At 43.6% G+C, this 19,922-nt stretch overlaps 1 protein-coding gene across 3 annotated transcripts in view; it reads right to left on the reverse strand.

Annotated features, from left to right (window-relative positions):
* SYNDIG1 (synapse differentiation inducing 1) overlaps window positions 1–19,922 on the reverse strand; it is a 69,073-nt gene that overhangs the window by 33,318 nt on the left and 15,833 nt on the right. For all 3 annotated transcript variants that reach the window (XR_014691568.1, XR_014691569.1, XM_084514800.1), the window contains exon 3: window positions 11,588–11,725. Coding sequence is in view for 1 of the 3 variants with exons in the window: in XM_084514800.1 (XP_084370926.1) it covers window positions 11,588–11,725 (138 nt within the window). In the remaining 2 variants the exon portion in view is untranslated. The remainder of the gene's footprint in view (window positions 1–11,587; window positions 11,726–19,922) is intronic.

Below are 19,922 nucleotides of genomic sequence, written 5' to 3' on the forward strand. Positions count from 1 at the left end.
ACTGGAGCCCCAGGCATGATCTGAAGTGTTGAGAGGTGTTCAGATCTTGACACCCCCCCCCCCCCTTTTTTTTTTAATTTCTTAATATTTTCTTTGTTTCTTGCCAAAGAGCAGCATTTTTAACATCTAAAGATACAATTCTCACTTTTGACTGTAATGGGTACCCCTATGTGTGGGCAGGGGAGTAAGCAGGAAAGTTCTTGCTCCTTGGGGAGATGCTATTGCACAGCATCAGCTGGCTGACCTTACGAGAGGAAAGCCAATGCCATCGCCCTGGTAGTGCCCCCACTCAGGTCCTCCCTCTCCCTGTGGTCTCAAGAAGACACCACAGGACTCATTGGAAAAGCGTTTCCCATTCCACAGAATGAAAGTGTCCTGGGATGATGTGGCTGAGCACAGCCACTCAGCTGAACCAGCAGGCTTGTCTGGCAGTGGCTGAATCACTCTGCCTAGCTGGTTTTCCATATCCTGCTAACTCTCCATGTAGAAAACATCCATTTTGCCATCTGTTAAGAAACATCGTGTATATGATTTATGTTTAAGAAAAAGTAAAAAAAATTTTTTTTTTCTTTAGCCTTAACTTCTTCCTTGGACATCTTCTTTGCCCGCTGCTGGAGCCAGGACAGTAGGCTAGCAGCACCCTGAGCTGGACAGGGACAAGCCTCTATGGGAAGCAAGCATTTCTCAAGTCCCTGTAAGCCTGGCCACTACCACTCTTTCTTCTTCCCCCCAGCTTTTGGAAGAACTACCTTGGACTTTTGGAAGCAGGTTGAATGCCTCAGTTGCCTTTGCTGTGCATAAACCTTCCCCACTGAACACCACACCACTGGGAGGCTCTTTCCTCCCTCCTTCCTCAGGAAACCTCTCCAAAGTGCCAGGTGACCACAGAGGACAAAAATCCTTCACCTGCAGAGGTTTTGCTTTTGAACCTTTCTGTCTGTGAAGAAGCTAATGAATATGACTGCTTTTTCAATGCTGATAAAGAACAGCAGCTTGAATCCCACTGGCTTCCAATGTGATCCATGTTCTTGTGACTCTCTGGGTTTTAAAGGAAAGGAAATTTCCTGGCACAAAAGGATAAGCCCCAGTTTCAGCACACTTCCATTGATGTGCCCTGCATGCCTGCTCCTCGTGGGGCTGCTCAGCTCCACAGGGTTGCTCTGTTCACTTCCTCTGAGAAAAACACCTTCCTGTGTGCAATATGTCATGAAAGGCAGATTTATCTCTCCTCTGACACAGCTACACTCCGGTGTCCCCGTTTCAGCTCTTCAAGCACTGTAATTTATGTGATTCTCACCCGTCACCCCAGCAACGTCCAGGACAGCACATGAGGAACCTAAGTTCCACCTACAGACAGCAGCGGTATGACTGCATCCAGCAGGATGCTGCTTTGTCTTTCAAGCTACATGTAATAGAGTGTGCTTTCTGCTGGACAGATTACTCCTTTCTATATGTTCTCATATATCTGAGAAGATATTTCCTGGAATAAAGGGTATTGATGCTAAGCCTGTATTACAGGGGTGGGCTGCCTGAAGTGCACTGCTTTAATTAAAGCAGTATAATTTCTGCTTGTAATTAATCCCTAATGGGTTTTGAAGATTGGCTCATTCATTCATCCCAGGCCACAGTAAATGGGAAATTTCCTGCTAAAGGAGCACTGGGCGCAAGGGACACAGAGATCAACACCAAGGTGTGCAGAGGCTGACTGCACAGTTGGCAAGACAGGAGGAGAGAGGTTGTGCAATGGCCAGAGCACCTCGGTCACGGTGCCCTTCCAACAGGCACCATGTAGATTCCTCTCCTTTTGTACTCTCTTTTGTACTTCTCTGTACTGTTCTTTCCCAGTGCACTGGCAGCGTGATCTGCCCAAATATCAGGTGTCATGGTTGCCTGGTGGTTATGGATGCAAAGGGTGCTAGAGACAGAACAGGCATCACCCACAGAGAGCTGCATTGTCAGGAGAAGCAGGAATGCTACTGTTACTTTTCCATGATGAAGGTCTTTCTGCTCTTGAGTCCTCAGTTCCCTCAATGAAGCAGAGCCAATGTGGTGCCCCATTTAGAGGTAGTGTGTATGGAACAAGGGCTGATCTGGGTCTGATGTTCGCACAGGAATACAGGAACCCTGAACTGAGACACTCTTGGTTTCAACCCAAGCTACAGTGAAAAGTTGCTCTTTGAGATTACCTTAAATTTTGCTTAAATGCCACTTCCTTCTTCTCCATTTTCAATATTTCACATGAATAACTTTAAGAAACGTGTGGAGAACACAAAACTCCACTTGCAGTTCATGAGCAAAAAACAGACAAACAATATTACCTATTCCTCAGGCTGGATGCAATGCCCTGAAATACCTTGAAATTTCTAGCTGTTAATAAAAAAAAAAAATGAATATGAACAAATGCTTCTTATTCTTCTTGCAGTCAGAGGGCTTACACGCACTGAAACCTTCCAAGATGATCTGTTTTCCAATCAGCAGACATACACGTTTGTATTATGGGTTTGTTGTTATTATACAACACAAAAGTTATTAAAAATGGGGGAGAGAGTCATTAGGCATCATTTCTATGACACAATTAGAATCAGAATATCTAAAGGCTTGAAACAAGGTTGATGAGGGGAAAATTACTAAAGTGTTGACAGAACAAAGTGAGATACGGTAAGAATAAGAAACTATCCCCGTGTGATGTAAATATCCATTTAAATCAGGGGAATTCTGAAAGCCCTGGGAAACAAGAAATTTGTTTCTACCACAGTTTAGGAATAGATACTGCATGCCACAGGCCAAGATGATCTTCATGAGTTTCATTAAAGGAAAGCATTCAAATGCAGGTGAGACGTCCTCAAGGCACATCAGGAAGCGCCCAGCGACGCTCAGGGTCAGTCCAATCTGTCACAGCTGTGGTTCAAATTAAGACTAAGCAGATGCAGTGAAACCTTAGCAAAGACAGTTTGGAGAGTCTTTGGATCAATGCTGTAGCAAGGTCCCATAAGGTCACTTAAGTTATTGCTTTACAATAGCTCCTGTGTAAGTGCAAGCTCCTAATTAATTGCTTAATTAGTTGTAGGCTGTAGAAACCTGCTTAGAACAATGCCATCTGTGCTACAAGGTCAAGAAATGAGGACACATTCAGCAAAATTATCGAGTGTGGTGTCTTGAATGAAATCCAGAAATCCCAGGCTGGGATGATTACTATTTAAATTAGTCCAAAGGCCCATGTGTCTGGGATCACAAAATCCCATTTTCTGGCGTATCACACCTAGGAGGATTTTGAATTTACTGTCTGCCATTATTGACACAAGGAAAGGGAAGTGCTGGGAGCAACTGCAAGGCTCTGAACCACGGGTAGGGAATTCTCCACCAGCTTTTGAGAGGGAACATGATTTCTTCCAGAGATCCCCATGAGATGATTGAGAAAGAAAAATGAAATCTCTTCCAGAGTGGTTCCCTGAAGAGCCCTGGAAACAAAAGGTTTGGCCTCTCCTACTCCTACCATGCTATTACTACCTGGTGCCTTTTATATCTGGAGAGCAGCTCAGAGAGGCCATGACATAAGTAAGTCTATGTATGTGTATGGCATAACACCATTGCTTATTCTCCTTTGGCCATCCATTCATAAAGGCCTGGGAATTTTGGATAACAACTGTTCTGAGTTTCATTCCTTCCCGTGGACTTCATAACAACAAAGCATTCACTCCAAGGAAAGCAGGATGAGGAACGTGGTGAAGCAGGGATTGTCAGTTCCATCTCTTGCTCCATGCCATGGTCTCTTCTTTCATCTTTGGCCTCTCCTCTCCTTTTGGAGGAAGCTGAGTTCCTCTGTGAACAAGCAAGGACTTCCATTCACCCAAGCAGCCATGAATCTTTCACACTTCATGGAAGTAATACAATAAATGTCAAGATGTAGAAATGTCATTCATAATTCATTGCTCATCACTCCCCATAATGAACGCATTTTAATACTACACTGGCATGGGGGAAGGGAAAAGAAAGATTTTCACAACAGAAAAAAAGTTGGTGTTTTTTCCCCTGAGCACATAAAATACTACATTAGTTTTATTACCAACAGTACATTAAGATCATGTGCCTTGATAGGTGCATTTTAATGTCCTGCCTACCTCCGTGGGTACAGCTGGAGGCAAAGCATCCGGCAAATGCTGTTGTTTAGATTAGGAAAGAGTGTTTGCAAACAATGCAATAATATTAGATAATGAACTAATCTTTCACTTCTCAGTGAAAGATTTCAACCACTTTATGAACACAAACGAAACAAGGGCTGGAAGCAGGAGACCACAGGGACTGGTAAGAGGCAATGCCAAGGCGCCTATAGATCAATGTAAGAACTCTCGAAGCAGGAGAGCACCTATCTGTATGCCTCAGGCAGCCTGAATTTCTAGCAGCTGCCTCATGGAAGCTGTTCCTGCTTGGCTCAGTATTTTGTCCAGGATCATGGGAACCAAATGCAATCTCTCCATTTAATTTAATGGGATGTCTTTATTTCTTGTTGGTCTTGTTGGTCCCTGTGGACACCACCACTAGCAGTAGAAGCCTGTTTTTTTACTGTGTTGCCTTCTACCAGAGGGACCTACAAGGCTCTCATAACACAATTCATTTTTTATCTTTTAATTTTCACGTGAAGAAACCCTTGCAGTCAGTTGGAAAGTCCATAGGATCACTGTCGGGATGGTCATAACAACTATTTGCTCTGCAGGAAAACTTCAGAGCATAATCACCAGTGATGCATGCTGCTCAGGCACAACATTTGAAAACATGGAAGCCACAGAGAGCCTTCTCCCTTCCTTCCTCAGCTAACACGTTCATTCATAAAACAGCCACATTCCTGTCTCAGGTTCTGCCTTGCAGTGGGTTCTGAGACTCATCTGTTCCAATATTTTGATACAACAGGTAATCCAGTGTGTATTTTAGGCTGAAGAGCATAGACATTAGTTGTGGGAAGGCAGGATGCAGTTTTCAATACAAACTACACAGCTGCTGGTAGGTCCTCATCCCTTCCTTTTCAGCTGGTTCCTGTGGCTTATTTCAAAATACCCATAAAAACTTTATTTCTTTTCTGCTGATGGGAATTCAGTTAAATCAATGACCAGTTGTGATTGTCTGGCAGGCATCTTTGGATGCCTAGATCATTACATTCATATCTTCCCTTCAAAGAGTTTTTCTGCAGCTCCTTTGAAATAGATATGTAGATTGTAATCAGAAGTGATCATTTCACTTTGTTGTGCATCCAAACAAAGTAGTAATTCAGTAGCACTCACCAAAACAGCTACTGAAAGATGGTGAGGTGTATATCCAAGATTAGAAGGTAGCCCTGAGTACACAGTGTTGATCTCCAAGAAGAAAAAGAATACTTGAACATTCTGCAAACTGATAAAAGGTTAACCTTAATCTTTGCTGTTGAAAACACCTATTCATTTTACCTTTGCATATATTAAACTTCAAATGTGCATGCCTTCTTTTGTTTTTGTTTTGGAAAAGGGTACTGTCACGGTGTGAGATGAAAGGAAGTTCTGTTATATAAACAGCACTCTTCTTGCCATGGGAGAATTCAAAGGACATAATTTGCCACCTTGGATGTGAGGATGTTCATCACATCACTGGGCTCCTGATACAGCCATTGAAGCAGCATCTAAAGATTTTTGACTTTCTTGACAACTGATGGTTGTCAAGCAGATAGTGGAATAGCCAACAAGGAGGGGGGAAGAGGTCTGTGCTCCACTCCCAGATCTGCAATGGGTCTCTTCTTTTCTCACGCCTTTTTCAGCAGGGGACGTACTAGGATGAAACTGTTCAAAGAAAGCATTGAAGGGCCTGCTGGTAACAATTCTGCATTTTCCTTCACTTGGAAAAGCAGGGCACTGAAGCACTAATCCCTGTGGGAGCTGACTGACACAGCACCATTAACTTACAGAGCTGTGAGCGCTGACACCAGTGAGGGAGCTCCTTCTTGGCTCCAGCAGCACCAGAGGTTGCAACAAATAAATAAATAAAGACGCAAATGCTACACAAGGGCATTTCAAAAACCTCTCTGAGGTGCCCAGAAGAGATTATGTCATCCATAAATGCATCAGGTTTCATTTCTCAGGGCTTTGCAGGGGTGGAGGATGGTGCTTTGTCTTCCAGGGGGAGATGGTTGACTGCCACTCCACAGCAGCATGGACTACTCCCTACTCTCCTGGAGGCATGCAGAATCATGTTCCCTCTGCTTGCCCTTGGACAGGAAGTATCTACCTCTGTGTTGTCTCTTATAATGTAATTCTTTCTGGACAGTCTATATTTGCAAGTGTGAAAAACAAGTATTTAGCTGGGACACAAGCAGTTTACTAACAAAGGCCCCTCACTGTAATTCTAATTTCCTGTCCATGCTTAAAAAAAAATCCTCTCTTACTACGCTAAAAAAAAAAAAAAAAAAAAAAAAAAAAAAAAAAAAATCATAAAAAAAACACCTCTGCCTAAATTAAAATATTGTTTAAACTTTGTGAAATTGCTTACATGTCAGGGTGCCTGAAACCCCAAATCAACTGTTGATCTATCACCCTACTCTTCAGATGCCTCCGCCAGATGCCTCTGATTTTGTGGGTAGCACAGGCACACCAAGTTTAGTGGAAGGAGCACAAGTAACCTGTTGCGGGTGCATTATTCTGCACTGAAACAATATTCGCTGTCTCATAAGCCTGTGAAATAATGAGCCGATAGATGAGCAACAAAAATTAACAGCAGGGCAAAAAGAGGATGCCAGGAGGGAATAATGTTTTGTACCCTTGGAGCAGAACTCTATTGATACGTCTCTTGGCTCCTGCTGTCTCAGCATAATGCGTGAGGCATAAAAGTCTGACAATGAACAATTCCCAGACAAAGTTTGCCGTTGTGCAGGATGTTCTTGTTAATAAAGAGACTCCTAATCTCTTCAAGCATTTCACATTGGTGTCTGTGCTGTCCCAAAACTTCCTTGTAATTAAACACCTCCATAATGAATTAAACTCTCTTGGGAGTGTTACGTGTGAGCTACCTTTCCAATTATTTAAAACTAGCTTAAGGGCTGAAACGATCAGGCCATTCATTAATCTAATCCCTTTTTTGTAATTATAGTTCGTGACTTGGAAATGTGACCACAAGATCAAAGGGACAAAGAGGAATGAAGAGGAAATTATACGAGACACTGATAAAGTTCCCTGGCCTGAGACTTCACCCACAGCCCAATGAAATCAGAAGTGCTGACACACAACACTAAATGACCATTTTTGGGGGGAATGCACAAACATCTCTCTCTTCAGGAGATGTCTACCCTGAAGTGACAAATCAGCATAAGTCTACCCACACTCTCACCACTGGCTGGAAGCCAACTCCAGCCTGGAAAGCAGAGAATTAGGGGAGCTGTTAGTTAATGAACCCCCCTTCAGGGCACCTATCATGGTCTGGGGCAGAGCTGACTGCTGGCAGCCCCCTGGGGAACCAACGGGCCACAGGGCACACTCTGCCTCTCTGCTCTGGACTAGATTTTCCTCTTCTCTGAAATGAGCAAAAGTTGCAAACCTTGAATGTGCTGAACCATGTGACAGCCTTTTTGCAAAGCCAAGGGATGTCACCCAAATGTCCCAAACCTGAGGCCAGGGGCATCCATTTCAGAGCTGCACTTCCACGAACAAGAGATCCAGCTCTTTCACACAGTACCACATGTTCCTGGCTATCTCAGCAGGTAGCCAGCCTCTCTCTGTACCTGGGCTGAGAACAGCAGCCATGTTATTTAATGCTAGCACAGGTTGTGCTGCTCAGTATTCACTATCATCCTCTGCCCAGCAAATCTGCCATCTGCCTGCAGGGAGCAAAGGCAGTCAGCAGTGACCTTCTGCACACCTGCCCTGTTGAACACAGCCTCCTCTGTGCCCTGGCCACGCACATCATCTGCACGCCCATGGGCTCTGCTGCCATGGGGCATTATCCTCCAAATACTTGAGACTCAGCTGTGAAAGGGAGAGCTCCAGCCCCACACAAAGCAAGTCTGGTGGTGTGGTGCGTCACGCTGTTGTCCTGTCTCATGCTTTTTCTAGCTGAGATGGGGTCTGTGAGCTGGATTTCTAATGAATATTCAACAGATAACACCTGGATGCTATTTTTCTGTCCTTTTCAGCAGTGGCTAAATGTCAAAATCTGATGCAGAAAAACAAAGAATGTGAAATACATTCACGCATGTTGAGCATCTGATCTCTGGTCTTTGATAAAGTTTAAGTTCATACTGTCTTCTCCCTCCCAGTGGGGACATGGACACTTGTCGCTTTCTTTTACCTGGCAACCACAATAACATGTCAAAAGAGGCTTTTTTTTTCAAAGCCTCTATCTCTGAAAATGGGATAGAAGGTAACTAAATGGCCCAGAAGTTATCATGAAGAAAGACAAGCTGCTCTTTTGGCTTATCTTGTATGCCTCGTGCCAGCACAAATGCAAGAGAAAAGTGCACAAGTCTCTACTTTTCTGCAAAGGCATCCAAGCGATGATATTTTGAGCTGTGCCATTCAAACCATCCATGGATTTGGGGAATAATTACGGAGTCATGCAGTTCTCAATCACTGCACAGGGGAATTAATTGCCGTACAGAGTAACCACGGCAGACGGGAAGCGATTGCTCTTGTGTGCTTGGATTGGAGTCTGCTGCCTGCCAGACCGCACGTGCTGCCATGAAGGAGAGCAGGGCTGGGGTTTGGAGGCTCTTTAAGCACCTAAGCATGCAGAAAATTGTCTGGTGGGATTTTTCAGGTGCATGCCTATGGCTTCTGAAAATCCCACTAAACCTGTCCTGGCATTTGTCAGCCTGAGAAAGCCAGCGGACACCTGGCTCCTGCTGCTTGCGGGAGAATCAAGGAATGAGCAGCCCATGAAAATTTACATTGGCAGTAGCAGGGAGGTTCAGCAGGAAGGATTTAGGGGAATGCAAAGAGATTATGCTGTCCTCCTTGTTGGCTCAGCCAGACCCGATGCACATCTTTAGTTCCACCACACGGGCAGCCCCTGCACAGCTGCACTGTTCAGTGCAGATGGCTTTCAAGAAGCCTTAAGTCAGCAGCACGTTGGCAAAAGCCTCCAGTCCCACACAGAGTGGAAATAGCTCCTGGCGGAAGCAAGTTGCATTTATGGAGCGTGGGGAAAATTAATCTTTCTGTTCATACAGAGCATCTGTGAAACTTTATGACACCGATCCCTGTACAATTCTTTTGCACCGTGACACAGACGTATGCAGCGTAAATGTACTGCTGGATGCTGCGGGATTAAACTGAGAGCACCCGTCCCTTTTAATTGATCTGCAGAGCAAATGTATCTTTAGCAAACCAGGCCTAGATCTGCAGATGTATTGATCATCTAAAGGAGCCCAGTTTTATTATAAAAAAATAAAGTTTGCCACAGGTGCCAAGTCCTGGCACAAAGAATGCAGCCTCCACCCCTGCAGTTCCTATGTGCCACAGCTTTTTCCCAGACTGGGCCTTTTTGTTGAACTACCCAGGAGACTTTTGAACACGTGAAATTGTCAAGAGCTTGAGCAACTTCAAAAAGGGTTGGAATGCAAGTACCAAGTTTGATCTCTAGGTACAGTTCTGACATTCAACAAAGGATGGGGAACGCTAGCCTGCCATTACTTGTTAACAAGGGAGCTCAAATGTTATTCAGGAGTTCAAGTTAAAAGATCTCCATAAATAGAAGCCACATGCTAACAGGACATAATGTTTTACTACCTCACATATAAAAGATCATTCTGAATGCTACCTCATTTCATCAGCCCTCTCACCTTGTTTTTTAAAGGAGGAAATTAAATGAAAAGAACTATCCTCATCCATCATTAAGCCCAGCAGTTTCTGAAACATCCATTAACACTTCGCTGTGCTTCAGTCACCGACACAGGAGGCTCCAAGGCTCAAACCAGCAAATACCTGGTCCTAACACCCCCTTGGGAAGAGGCCATCAAAACATACTGTAAAGGCAGTCTCTCCTCTTCCAAATACATTTTCTTCCCTGCCTTCATAAGACCTTTCCTACCTTGCTTATGCTGCTATCAAGGCATCAGGGTTTTATGGGGTCATGCAGGCCCCTGGGATCAGATCACAGCTATTATGATGTCTTGTCCTTCGTATACTGGCTCTCAGCACATTAGCTTCTCAGCCATGCTGCTTTTTAGTACTTTATTATGTTGTTTGTTTTGCATTTATTGGGCTGCGCTGGGCTTTCACTGTTTGGATAAATCCAGCTAGCAGTCCCCAGGCCTCCCAAAGGAAAGCTACTGCAGGAAATTAATGAATGCACTGTTTTCCCCAACACAGTGCAAATACAGTGCCAGTGATGCCATACTCAGAACCCTTCCTTTGCTGCAGCTTTGGTAAAAAATCCTGCCTTGTCCAAGTACTAAAGTGCATGTGGCTTCCTCCCAGTTTCTTACTTTGTGCTGTCATTATCATCAGACAAATTCCTTGATCCAAACTTGAGAAATCAATAGTACTCAGACAAGGAAACTTGTTATTTTCCACTGGACAAACTTAATTGTCTCAGAGGCTTCAAAGCTCAATGATAGAACATTTAAATTTAAACAAACAGAAACAAATAATAAAAAGAATAACAAAACATTCATGCCGTGTCTCTTTATTTGATATTAAAGGGCAGGATTCTTCAGATCTGAAGTGCCTGTTCTGGTTTGACATATACGCCATGCTGGTAGATGTTTAGAGCAGGCAGATAAGAAAGGCAGGCAAGAGGGTGAATAATTTTGGTGCTGCAGAGCACAGTGTAGCTTCCAACAGGCACTGCTACCACCAGCAGATAGAAATATAAGTGAATGTTTCCTTGCAGTCACTGATGAGACTTTTAGTGTGACTTTCTGTCATGTTACATTTTCTGCCCTGCTGGGAAACTCAATAATTACTCTGCAGGCACTTCTGAAGACATAGTTGTCGAAACAAATGATGGGGCATTAGGTGGTTGTTAGGCACAGGCTGGAAACAGCAAGCCTGTCACAGGAAGGAAACAAACCAAAACACCATCGCTCCTCTGGTAAAAAATACTTCTATATTAATATTGGACAAAAAGAACAGACTGGGCAATTTTTCATTGGGAAAGGAAATTCTTTCCTGGAAAGCAAATCTGCTTCTGTAGAACAGAAATGAATTTCTACTCCTGTTTTTCTTTTCCAGATGACCAGCTTAGGAACTAATAAATTATTTTACACAATGGGAAATCTGAACATTTGATATAGCAGGGGTGTTTTCCACTCAAAATTTTGGTGCAGAGAAAATCCCTAGCTGTACATTGTATAAACTGACATTGAACCTGACCATTGTCAATGAAAACCTAGAATATTTTGTAGATCCCTTGCTCACTAAAATATCTCCCAAGACTACCACTATCACCACAGAGACATAGTAAGGTGGAGAACAGTGTTTCACGCATACACACGACTCTGTTTAACCACCTCCCACCACCCTGAGAGGCTGTCATGACCACATGTGTGTCTTGGTGAACTTTCCTTGCCAGTGTGAGATAATAGCTACTTTGTGGATGCAAAATTAATAATTAGCAGGATATGTTTTAGCATTACCTCATGAGACAGGTAAAAGGCAGCAATTCCCAGTGGCCAGAAACAGCAGAGCATGGAGAACACAGTGAGGCCGAGATGATCTCTTGGCGGCATCATCAGGAAATTGTCTTCACTTTCAGTGTCACTTGAGTAATCACTCTGGAATAGCAAGGGAGAGAGAAATGTAGAAGTGCTGTTAAGGTAGTGTTTTTAGGAAGTGTAACTCTGGAGTTACAGTTTTGGTGCAAGAATGGTCCCACAATGTATTAAGTCACCCTGGGAGCACCTCCAGTCTGAAATGAGGTGGCTGAAAATCTTCTAAAACAATCTTCTGGGGTTGCTTTTTCTTTACTGACTGTAGGAGAAATGCTGTGCAGAACCTGACTGAAAGAAAGACACTGAAAGACAGATGTCATATTTAGAAACTTGTCCTCATGTGCCTGGGTCCTGTGCCTGACATTTTAGCCAAAATGAATGATGAATTGATATTCTTCCACCAGTGAGTTATAACTTAGAAACTCTGGAACAGACTGCTAAGTGTCCAAGACGAAAATGAAACCATATGCAATGGTGTAAGTTTCTAAATACTAGTGAGCCACAATTAAGAAGGACACAGAAAATACAGTCAGGCTAATGATATTTGAAAGACTTAGCATCAGAGAAAGCATTTACTTCCTGAGCCAACTCCTTTGGGAACCAGACAGGTGACCTGACCCATTGCTTGCTAAGATGGACAGACCACTTTCAGGGGAATTGCTGGCAAACACTGACCACAGACCAGAGAGGCCTGGGCTGTGGGAGGGACATGTTCCCATGCTCTGAGACTGCGGTGCACAGGAACACCTGCATGTGCAAAACAACTCGCTGTGGGACACCCCAGCCTGTTATGGGAGCCTTGATAACCTAGCAGAAATGGCAAAGCTCTACTTGGCCCAAACTCAATAAAGTCCTAGTTCTGAAGGGACAGCTGATGATGCTGTTGTGCAGCTTTTGAGCTTGGTTACTTACCTTTCTGCTTCAATTTTCACAACAAGGTTTGTAAGTCATTTTTAATATCAATAATCTTTCATTTCAAGAGTAAGAGAAGGGAGGGGGAGGAAGAAAATCCACATCATTGCTGAAACTGTCTCTTGAAACAGTGCTCTTACCTGAATTTCATGACAGGGAAGATAAAATGGAAAATGCTTTTGATTACCCAGTTGTTGGCTGAGTAGTGTGCTGATATTGTATCTGTGGAGACTACCTGTCTGGTATTTCAAATTGCCTTTTGTTGTAGATCGAGATGAAATGTGGCTAAGAGTCTCTAGATAACTTTGATCAAATGATGAACCATAAAATTATCAGTTTTGCTGCTTTTTAGAAAGCATTCTCAGGGTGGTGAAATCATGACATGTTAGACAGTTTCCATGCAAACTTGAGATGTGGCTGTTAGACTGCAAGAGGATAATAGCAGAAGTTTTCTTAATTATGCTAACATGAAAACTCTTGTTGGGAAAGATGAAGTCACTATAGAAATGTACTAATTGAACTGTAGATTTGTGCTATGAATGCTGTTTTGATGGGTGAAGTCCCTGTAGTATTTATATCGGAGTAGATGATCTGACTGTCATTCACCAAAGGTAACAACAATTCTGATCAGAGAATGTAACCTAGGTAGGAATTAGTAGGGCTCTAATACATAAATAAGTAAATAAAATCCAACAACAAAAGGCAAAAAGTATCTCTTATCACTTCTGGATAAACACTTTTTCCTCCAAGCAAGCATTCCTGCCTAATGTTCTATTTTTCTCTTATAATGTGCTCCCCCACCAACACCCAGGCCTGAGGTTATCTAGACATCTTTCCTATCTAGAAACATTTTTAACATGGGGAAGCTTTTGACAATCTGGCTGGCTGTCTTCACTTGGTCATGATTTCACAAGGGCTGCACACTGATGCTGATGTGCTGGATACTAGAGTTGCTGAGAAATCAGAATTTCTGTCACCAGTTATAATCGCTTTGGGTTAACTGACTAATCCTGCATAATCAGGAATATTCTTGTCCACAGCATTGCGCCTTTCATGTTTAACAGCCTCTTTATAAACTTACATAGTACTTACTACATCCTAATCACACTAATCTGACTGAAAGCTTTTAACTCTTGCAGAAGCTAGAGAATAACATAACTAATTAATTTTTAAGGCTTGGGTGGTAAGCAAAACAGCACAGACAAGTTTTTCTTTATTTAATGTTGGCCTAGATGAGAATAAGCAATCTGAATATCAAACTATTATTTTTTTTTCTTGCTACAGTTCTACTACTAATGCATACTACAGCCAAAGAGTAAGCAATGAAATTAGAACTTGTGTAACCAAAAGAAAAAAAAGTACTTGGCAAAGAGCATTCCTTTCTTGCTTGAGGTGATGTTCTGTTCATCAGTAGTGAAGAGATCCCTAATAGCTACTCTCGTGGCAACTCCCAGTAACTCCAGGCTTATTACTGAGGTGATAAAGACATGACCGAGTTATCTTCTTTGAACAAAGCTCCTCAATCAAAAGACATCAATGTCTTCATGATGCTACAAAAACCTTGGGATGGGAACAGAGTAAAATACATCCTAATGCAGCTGCAATGCAGTAAGTTACAAGGGACAAGATGATCATGGATCATCAAGCAACAGCAGCAACAGCTGATGGTCTCTTCAGGATTTTGAGGGATTCACTCCTCTTCAGACCTAACATCCAGTTCCAGCAGCTTACGTTGCAACTGAGCAACAAATTTTAACCATGACACACAGAGAATATTTCCAGAAGGCAGCATCTTTCCACCTGAAGTCAGACTTTGTCTTGGAGACACATCTTTATGCCTTTGTGTGTAATCTCAGCAAGGTCCACAGTCACTCCCCTTGCCAAAGGAGCTGCTCTCTGCAGCCCATGCAAGATGCTGCTGTGCAAACAAATACCTGTGCAAACAGCCCTGTAGCAGAAATGACAAACGATCTCTGAGGTTGCTGAGCGCACAGTAGGGACTTCCTGCTTTCAGTGGATCCTTTGTAGCAAAAACAGTTATTACAATGACACCAACCCTCCTCATCCTGACTGTCGCTGTGTGTCCCTTGCCAACACACTTGGAGTTTAGCTGAAAAGACAGCACAGGATAAAGCAGTCTCCTGCTTCAGTTTATCCACAAGCATTTCCATGGCTGTTTGGAGAAGGAGGTGATTTCAAGAGCTCAGGCAATATTGGAGTTACCAGAACAGGCCCCAGAGGACATCTCCCCAGGACATGAAATTCTGAAGAAAGCACAGCATGACACAGAATGACAAAGAAGGAAAGCAGCTCTTTTTCTCCTCTCCTTTCATTTCCTTTCCTTTCCTCCAGATGGGACTCCCCCACACCAGCTCTTTGACTCTCTCTTATGCCCACGTTTCTAAATGGTGCACACCTCTGCAGCCCTACACTTCATTAGGCATAAGTGATGTGGGCAGGGCATATATTGAATTGTTGCAGAAACTGAATGTAACGAAGGATGAGTAGGAGAAATAAACCTTGTTGGGAGAAGGGAGGTATCTACTTCCCAGACACAGAACCTGCGGGATTTTGCAGAGCTGGAATTTGGGTGCTGGATAAGCTGATGGGAAACCTTGAGCTCTACATTCAAGGGGGCTGCTTTTGGCATTTCCCAAACGACCAGGAGCAGAAATCAATCAATCCATCAGATTTGGGAGCAGAAATCACCCGGCACAGAGCAAGGCATTCAGAATCAAAAAAAATCAGAATGAAAAATCCATGTGCATCATGCCGCAGGAAATCTTTAACCCAGGAAGAAGGTGAAAAGGCCAACTTCACTTGTAAGATAACTTTAAGATGCAATTTCATCACAATCTCTAAGTGCCTCTGTGAGTAGATAATTTCTGATCAGACAGCTCTGTTGTTTGGCAGAAAATCATAAGAAACCCCAGTGACTGAAAGTGGAACAGAGGAAGAGCAGACACAAGGTGCAGATTTTTAACAGAGATGGTGATGAACACTTTTCTGCAGTTGTAATGGATTTTCTATTACACAAAGACCTTTTTTAAATTGAAGCTAGCTATCCCTAAAAGCTATGTGCTTTACCTCAGCTGAGACATTATGAGCGAACAAAGGCTCTCCAGGCAGCCTGCCATGGGCTGCCTGTGACATAGTCTGGACTTGATGGTCACGTAGTCCCTTCCAGCAGCTAAATGCTGGTCACACTGGTGAAGTCAGACAAGGAGGTCTGCTGTGAACCACAGCTGCTAGCAACCTTTGATGGATTTTCAGGAAACCAACTGTAAGATAATGTGTGCTCTGTTTCCCTCCTCGCAATGCCTGGTTTGGTAATGTGGTTAAACATGAGGCCCTATTCTGACCAGCGCTCTCCATCCCTTTGCTCTTCTGCAAGCAGTCTGAGTTGGCCTCACTGCAGCAGATGGTGAAGGCAGCATGCTGGGAGGTAGCTCTCCCACCAAGGGCTGTGGTTTATCACTGTTCTTCCTCAATGCACTTGCTTGTCACTGGGCATCACCTGGCTGATGCTTTCTTAATAAGTGATGTCTCTAAAGCCTGTTGCCGTCATGGATTCCTTGGCATGTCAGTGTATTATTTATTTACTTATTTATTTGTGGGTTTGTTAATTCATTTATTTTTACCATTTTGAGTTTTCCACGTCCTTTCATTCAATTTTAAAGGTATTTAAATATTCTGTTGTCCACTAACCCTGACCTGGTGCAAATTCCTTTTGCTCCCTCAACTCCTGGTCTATAATGCCTTGCCAGTCAAGCAGGCAGCCTTCCAGGATGGGCTTGCAGGTGTCTCTCCTTGCTTAGAAAGATTTTTATAAATCCCTTCACAATGCCAAAATGTTACAGGGAAGAAAGGAAAAAAAAAAAAAAAAAAAAAAAAACCACCTTGGTGCAGGTGTCCAAGCCCATTCTTCCTCCTGAATTTTGTTCAACTACCTTGTGGTGCTCTCTAGACACCCACAGCCAGTCTGTCTATAGCTCTTCAGTAACTTATATTCAACACACTGCCTCTGGAAGGGGATTACTGCAGAAAGCCATAAACAAATCCATACAGGACCAGCCCAGCTGCCATCACCTCCTAAATCACACTCCTTCTTTTGGAGAGCAGTAATAACAGCCATGAAGTAAATATCCCTGATCTTTGTGTGAGTGACAGGGGCTTCCATCCAGAATCCCCCTGAGTTCATCGGGAAGGCACATGCGTGGCACTTTAACTGAAAAAGTAACATTGCACGGCTCAAGCTAGGGAGGAAGTGACCCTCCACAGCTGTCCTCTTTTTGCTTTGCAGCTGACACAGCTTTCTTAGTGCTCTGCTCCTCAGAGATGTGTGCCCCATCCCCACCTTCTGCTAATGACAGCTTGCAGCTCACCCACAGCTCCTGCTGCTTAGGGGCTGGAGGCCTGTACAGTGTCAGTCCAGCAACTCAGGGAAGTGATGATGAGAAAGAGAATTGCACTGGGAAAAGGCTGCCGTTAGCAAGATTCATAGAAGGGCACTTGGAGACTGCTGGACGTGACTTCTCAGCCATGCTTCCCTCACCGAGGGCTGCCTAATAAAGGTTAATATCCCTTGGTAGGGCTCCGTACCTCCAGACTCCAGTGGCCTCTCCTCTAAGGGAAGAAAATAAATCACATGCAAATGAAGTGTAATCCCTCGTGTAACCTGTTAATAATGTGCCTGTGAAGGAACACGGAGGCATAAAGCATGTCCTATGGGGTCAGGTCCATTGAGTCCTGTGCTCTGCCCCTGACAGAAGCAGCAGGACATTGCTGTGCAGGGAGCTCACATAAACCTGGACACTTTGCAGCCCATCCCTTGTGCTCTCCCAGCATCCACAACTGTTGTGTGAAAGATATTAGAAAGAAAAGCTGTGCCCATTGCTTTTAATAGCTTTTTATGGATCCCTTGTCCATAAATCAGTCTAATCGTTTCTGAACTTGCTGTTCCACCACTACCTCCTGTGACAGCAGGTTCACCAAGTGTTCACTGCCCTGTATGTGAAGAACAATTTTAAGATATCTGTGTTAAGGCAATCTCTCAACAGTTCTCTCAAGTTTCTCTCAAGTTTCCCCAACTTCTACTATTGCAGGTTTGCTGAGCAGCAGGTCTGCATTCACTTTATCCTTCACCTTCATGATCTTGTGCATCCAGGAGGTTCATACACCCCTCAGCTTTCTACCCTACAAAATGGAGAGCCCCAGCTTTTCTCACCGCTTTCCGTAAGGAGGCTGCAGCTTCCTCTTAATCATTTTTTGTTACCCTTTTCTATCTCCACTACATCATTAAGAAGAATACAAATGCTATGTAGATAGTGGATTGCAGTGAGATTTTATACAGCAGCAAAATGCTGCCGGTGCCCTGTCTTGTCCTCAGTGTTCTTTATGACATCCAATATTTTCTTGTCTTATTGGCTTGACCTGCACACTGTGCCCTGAAATTTCAGAGAACTGACAAGTGATTTCTTCTCAGTTTCTTTCCTGAGCTGCAGCTCACAGTTAGAAGCTTAGCAGTGAGTCCACATAGATTAGATTATATTTTTCTGTAAATGTATTAGTTTCCATTTCTTTACACTGAAACACATCTACCACCGTTTTGAGACTCAATTTTGTGCAGTCCTTCCAGAGTTCTTCTCCAGGGGGTGGACACCTCCCCAGGGGGTGTCCAAACACACTTTCTGGATATCTGGTCCCAGGGGAGGCTCAGGACGCAACAGCTCATCTCTTCTCATGATGCAGGATAGTCCAAGTCCCTGCAAGCTGGCAGCATTATGAGAAGACATTCACATCAGGGGGCTCCCTTGCATAACCCCCCTCCATGGCCTTCTCTTCACATTGCAGAAGAGACAGAGAAGGGAGGTGCTTGGGCATGCTGTGCAGAGCAGTAAGATGGAACAGGACATGGCTTAGGATCCACCTTCTCTCTCTACACTTCTATGCTCGTGTCAAAGGGATGGGTTTTCACAGCAGCATCCAGCAATTCATAGGAAGAAGAAAAAAGGAAAAAAAAAAAAAAAAGGAAGTTTTAGCTTGAAAGCACTACATTTCTTTTCTTCTTTTACTCCCCAGAACATTCTATTTATTTCGCTTTGCAGAGACTGTGTCAGACTTTGCTGGGAAAAAAGGTTTTAAGAGAGAACTCAGATGTATTCTTTTATGCGACACATACGAATAATTCAATTTTCTGCCATCAATAGCTTGGATTCCTCTAAATAAGCCATCTATCTAGGGGCTAGGAGGAAGAGTAGCAGGAGTGTAATATGACAAATGATGTTTCTGGATGGCACTGCATTTACACATGAACTCTAACAGGAGGGTATTTCAGCTAGGAACGCATGTAATATTTCACTGGCACCACATTTGACAAGTTGTCTGTCCATTAGTTGTGGCATAAAGAACTCATAAGATATTTATAAGGGTTCCAGAGATACCTAAATAGGGAATCGTTTGATTTCAGGGATGGGCACAGAAAGGAGAAGTTTAAAGCTTTGACAGAATGCACAGCCTTCTGCTTTCATGGCTGGTAATTGCTGGAGCAAAGTGGGGCTGGATATGCTAATGAGAGCTGTTGCAGAGATGTTTTTCCCTCCAGAAAATTGTGATTTCCATATAACATTATGCTAGGACCTGAGACACACTGCTGGTAAAGAAATGCCAAAGTTAAATACGACTGAATTGTTGCAGTGAATGCCAGGACCCCTGCTTTGGACATATTCTGATCCTCCGCTACATCTCCCAGGATTTTTCAGAGTCCCTACACCTGAAGAAGGAAGAAGATGCCTCCTTGTAGTCAAGCTGTTGAAGACATTGATGATCTGGTGAAACCCATCCTGAAGGGGACAACAGGCAGCAGAGCAGCAACCCTTGCAGCCTGGCTGGGTCAACTCTTCATACCGAAACCACATTGCTGTCAGTCAGTCAGAACAGCTGGCTTTTCCCAGAACATTCGGCTGTGGTAAGGTTTTCTGCAAGAAAACAACAACCTTTCTGCTCGTCAAAAGCCTGACTGTCATCAAAAACTAAACATTGGCAGAAACACACTGACCAGCTGGGTGCATAAAAGCTGTTCCTGGCATGTGTCCACAGACTCCAGGTAAGTATTACATGGTGGGGCTCATTACAAGAGGATGAGTTAGATTTTTCCATGTTTCCAAGGAACTAAATATCCAGTCCTGAAGACCCTGAGGCAGGTGCTTTGCACTAACACTGGCAGTGCCAGAGAGATGTGAGCAAGGCCAGAAAGGTCTTCCTCAATGTGGAAGCAGAAGATTGGACCTCTCCTATGTTATCCTCTCTTGCTCTTCTCCTAACTTTTGCTCCCAGTCCTTCTGCTAAA

Source organism: Aythya ferina (assembly GCF_964211825.1).
Source record: "Aythya ferina genome assembly, chromosome: 3".
Lineage (NCBI taxonomy): Eukaryota > Metazoa > Chordata > Aves > Anseriformes > Anatidae > Aythya > Aythya ferina.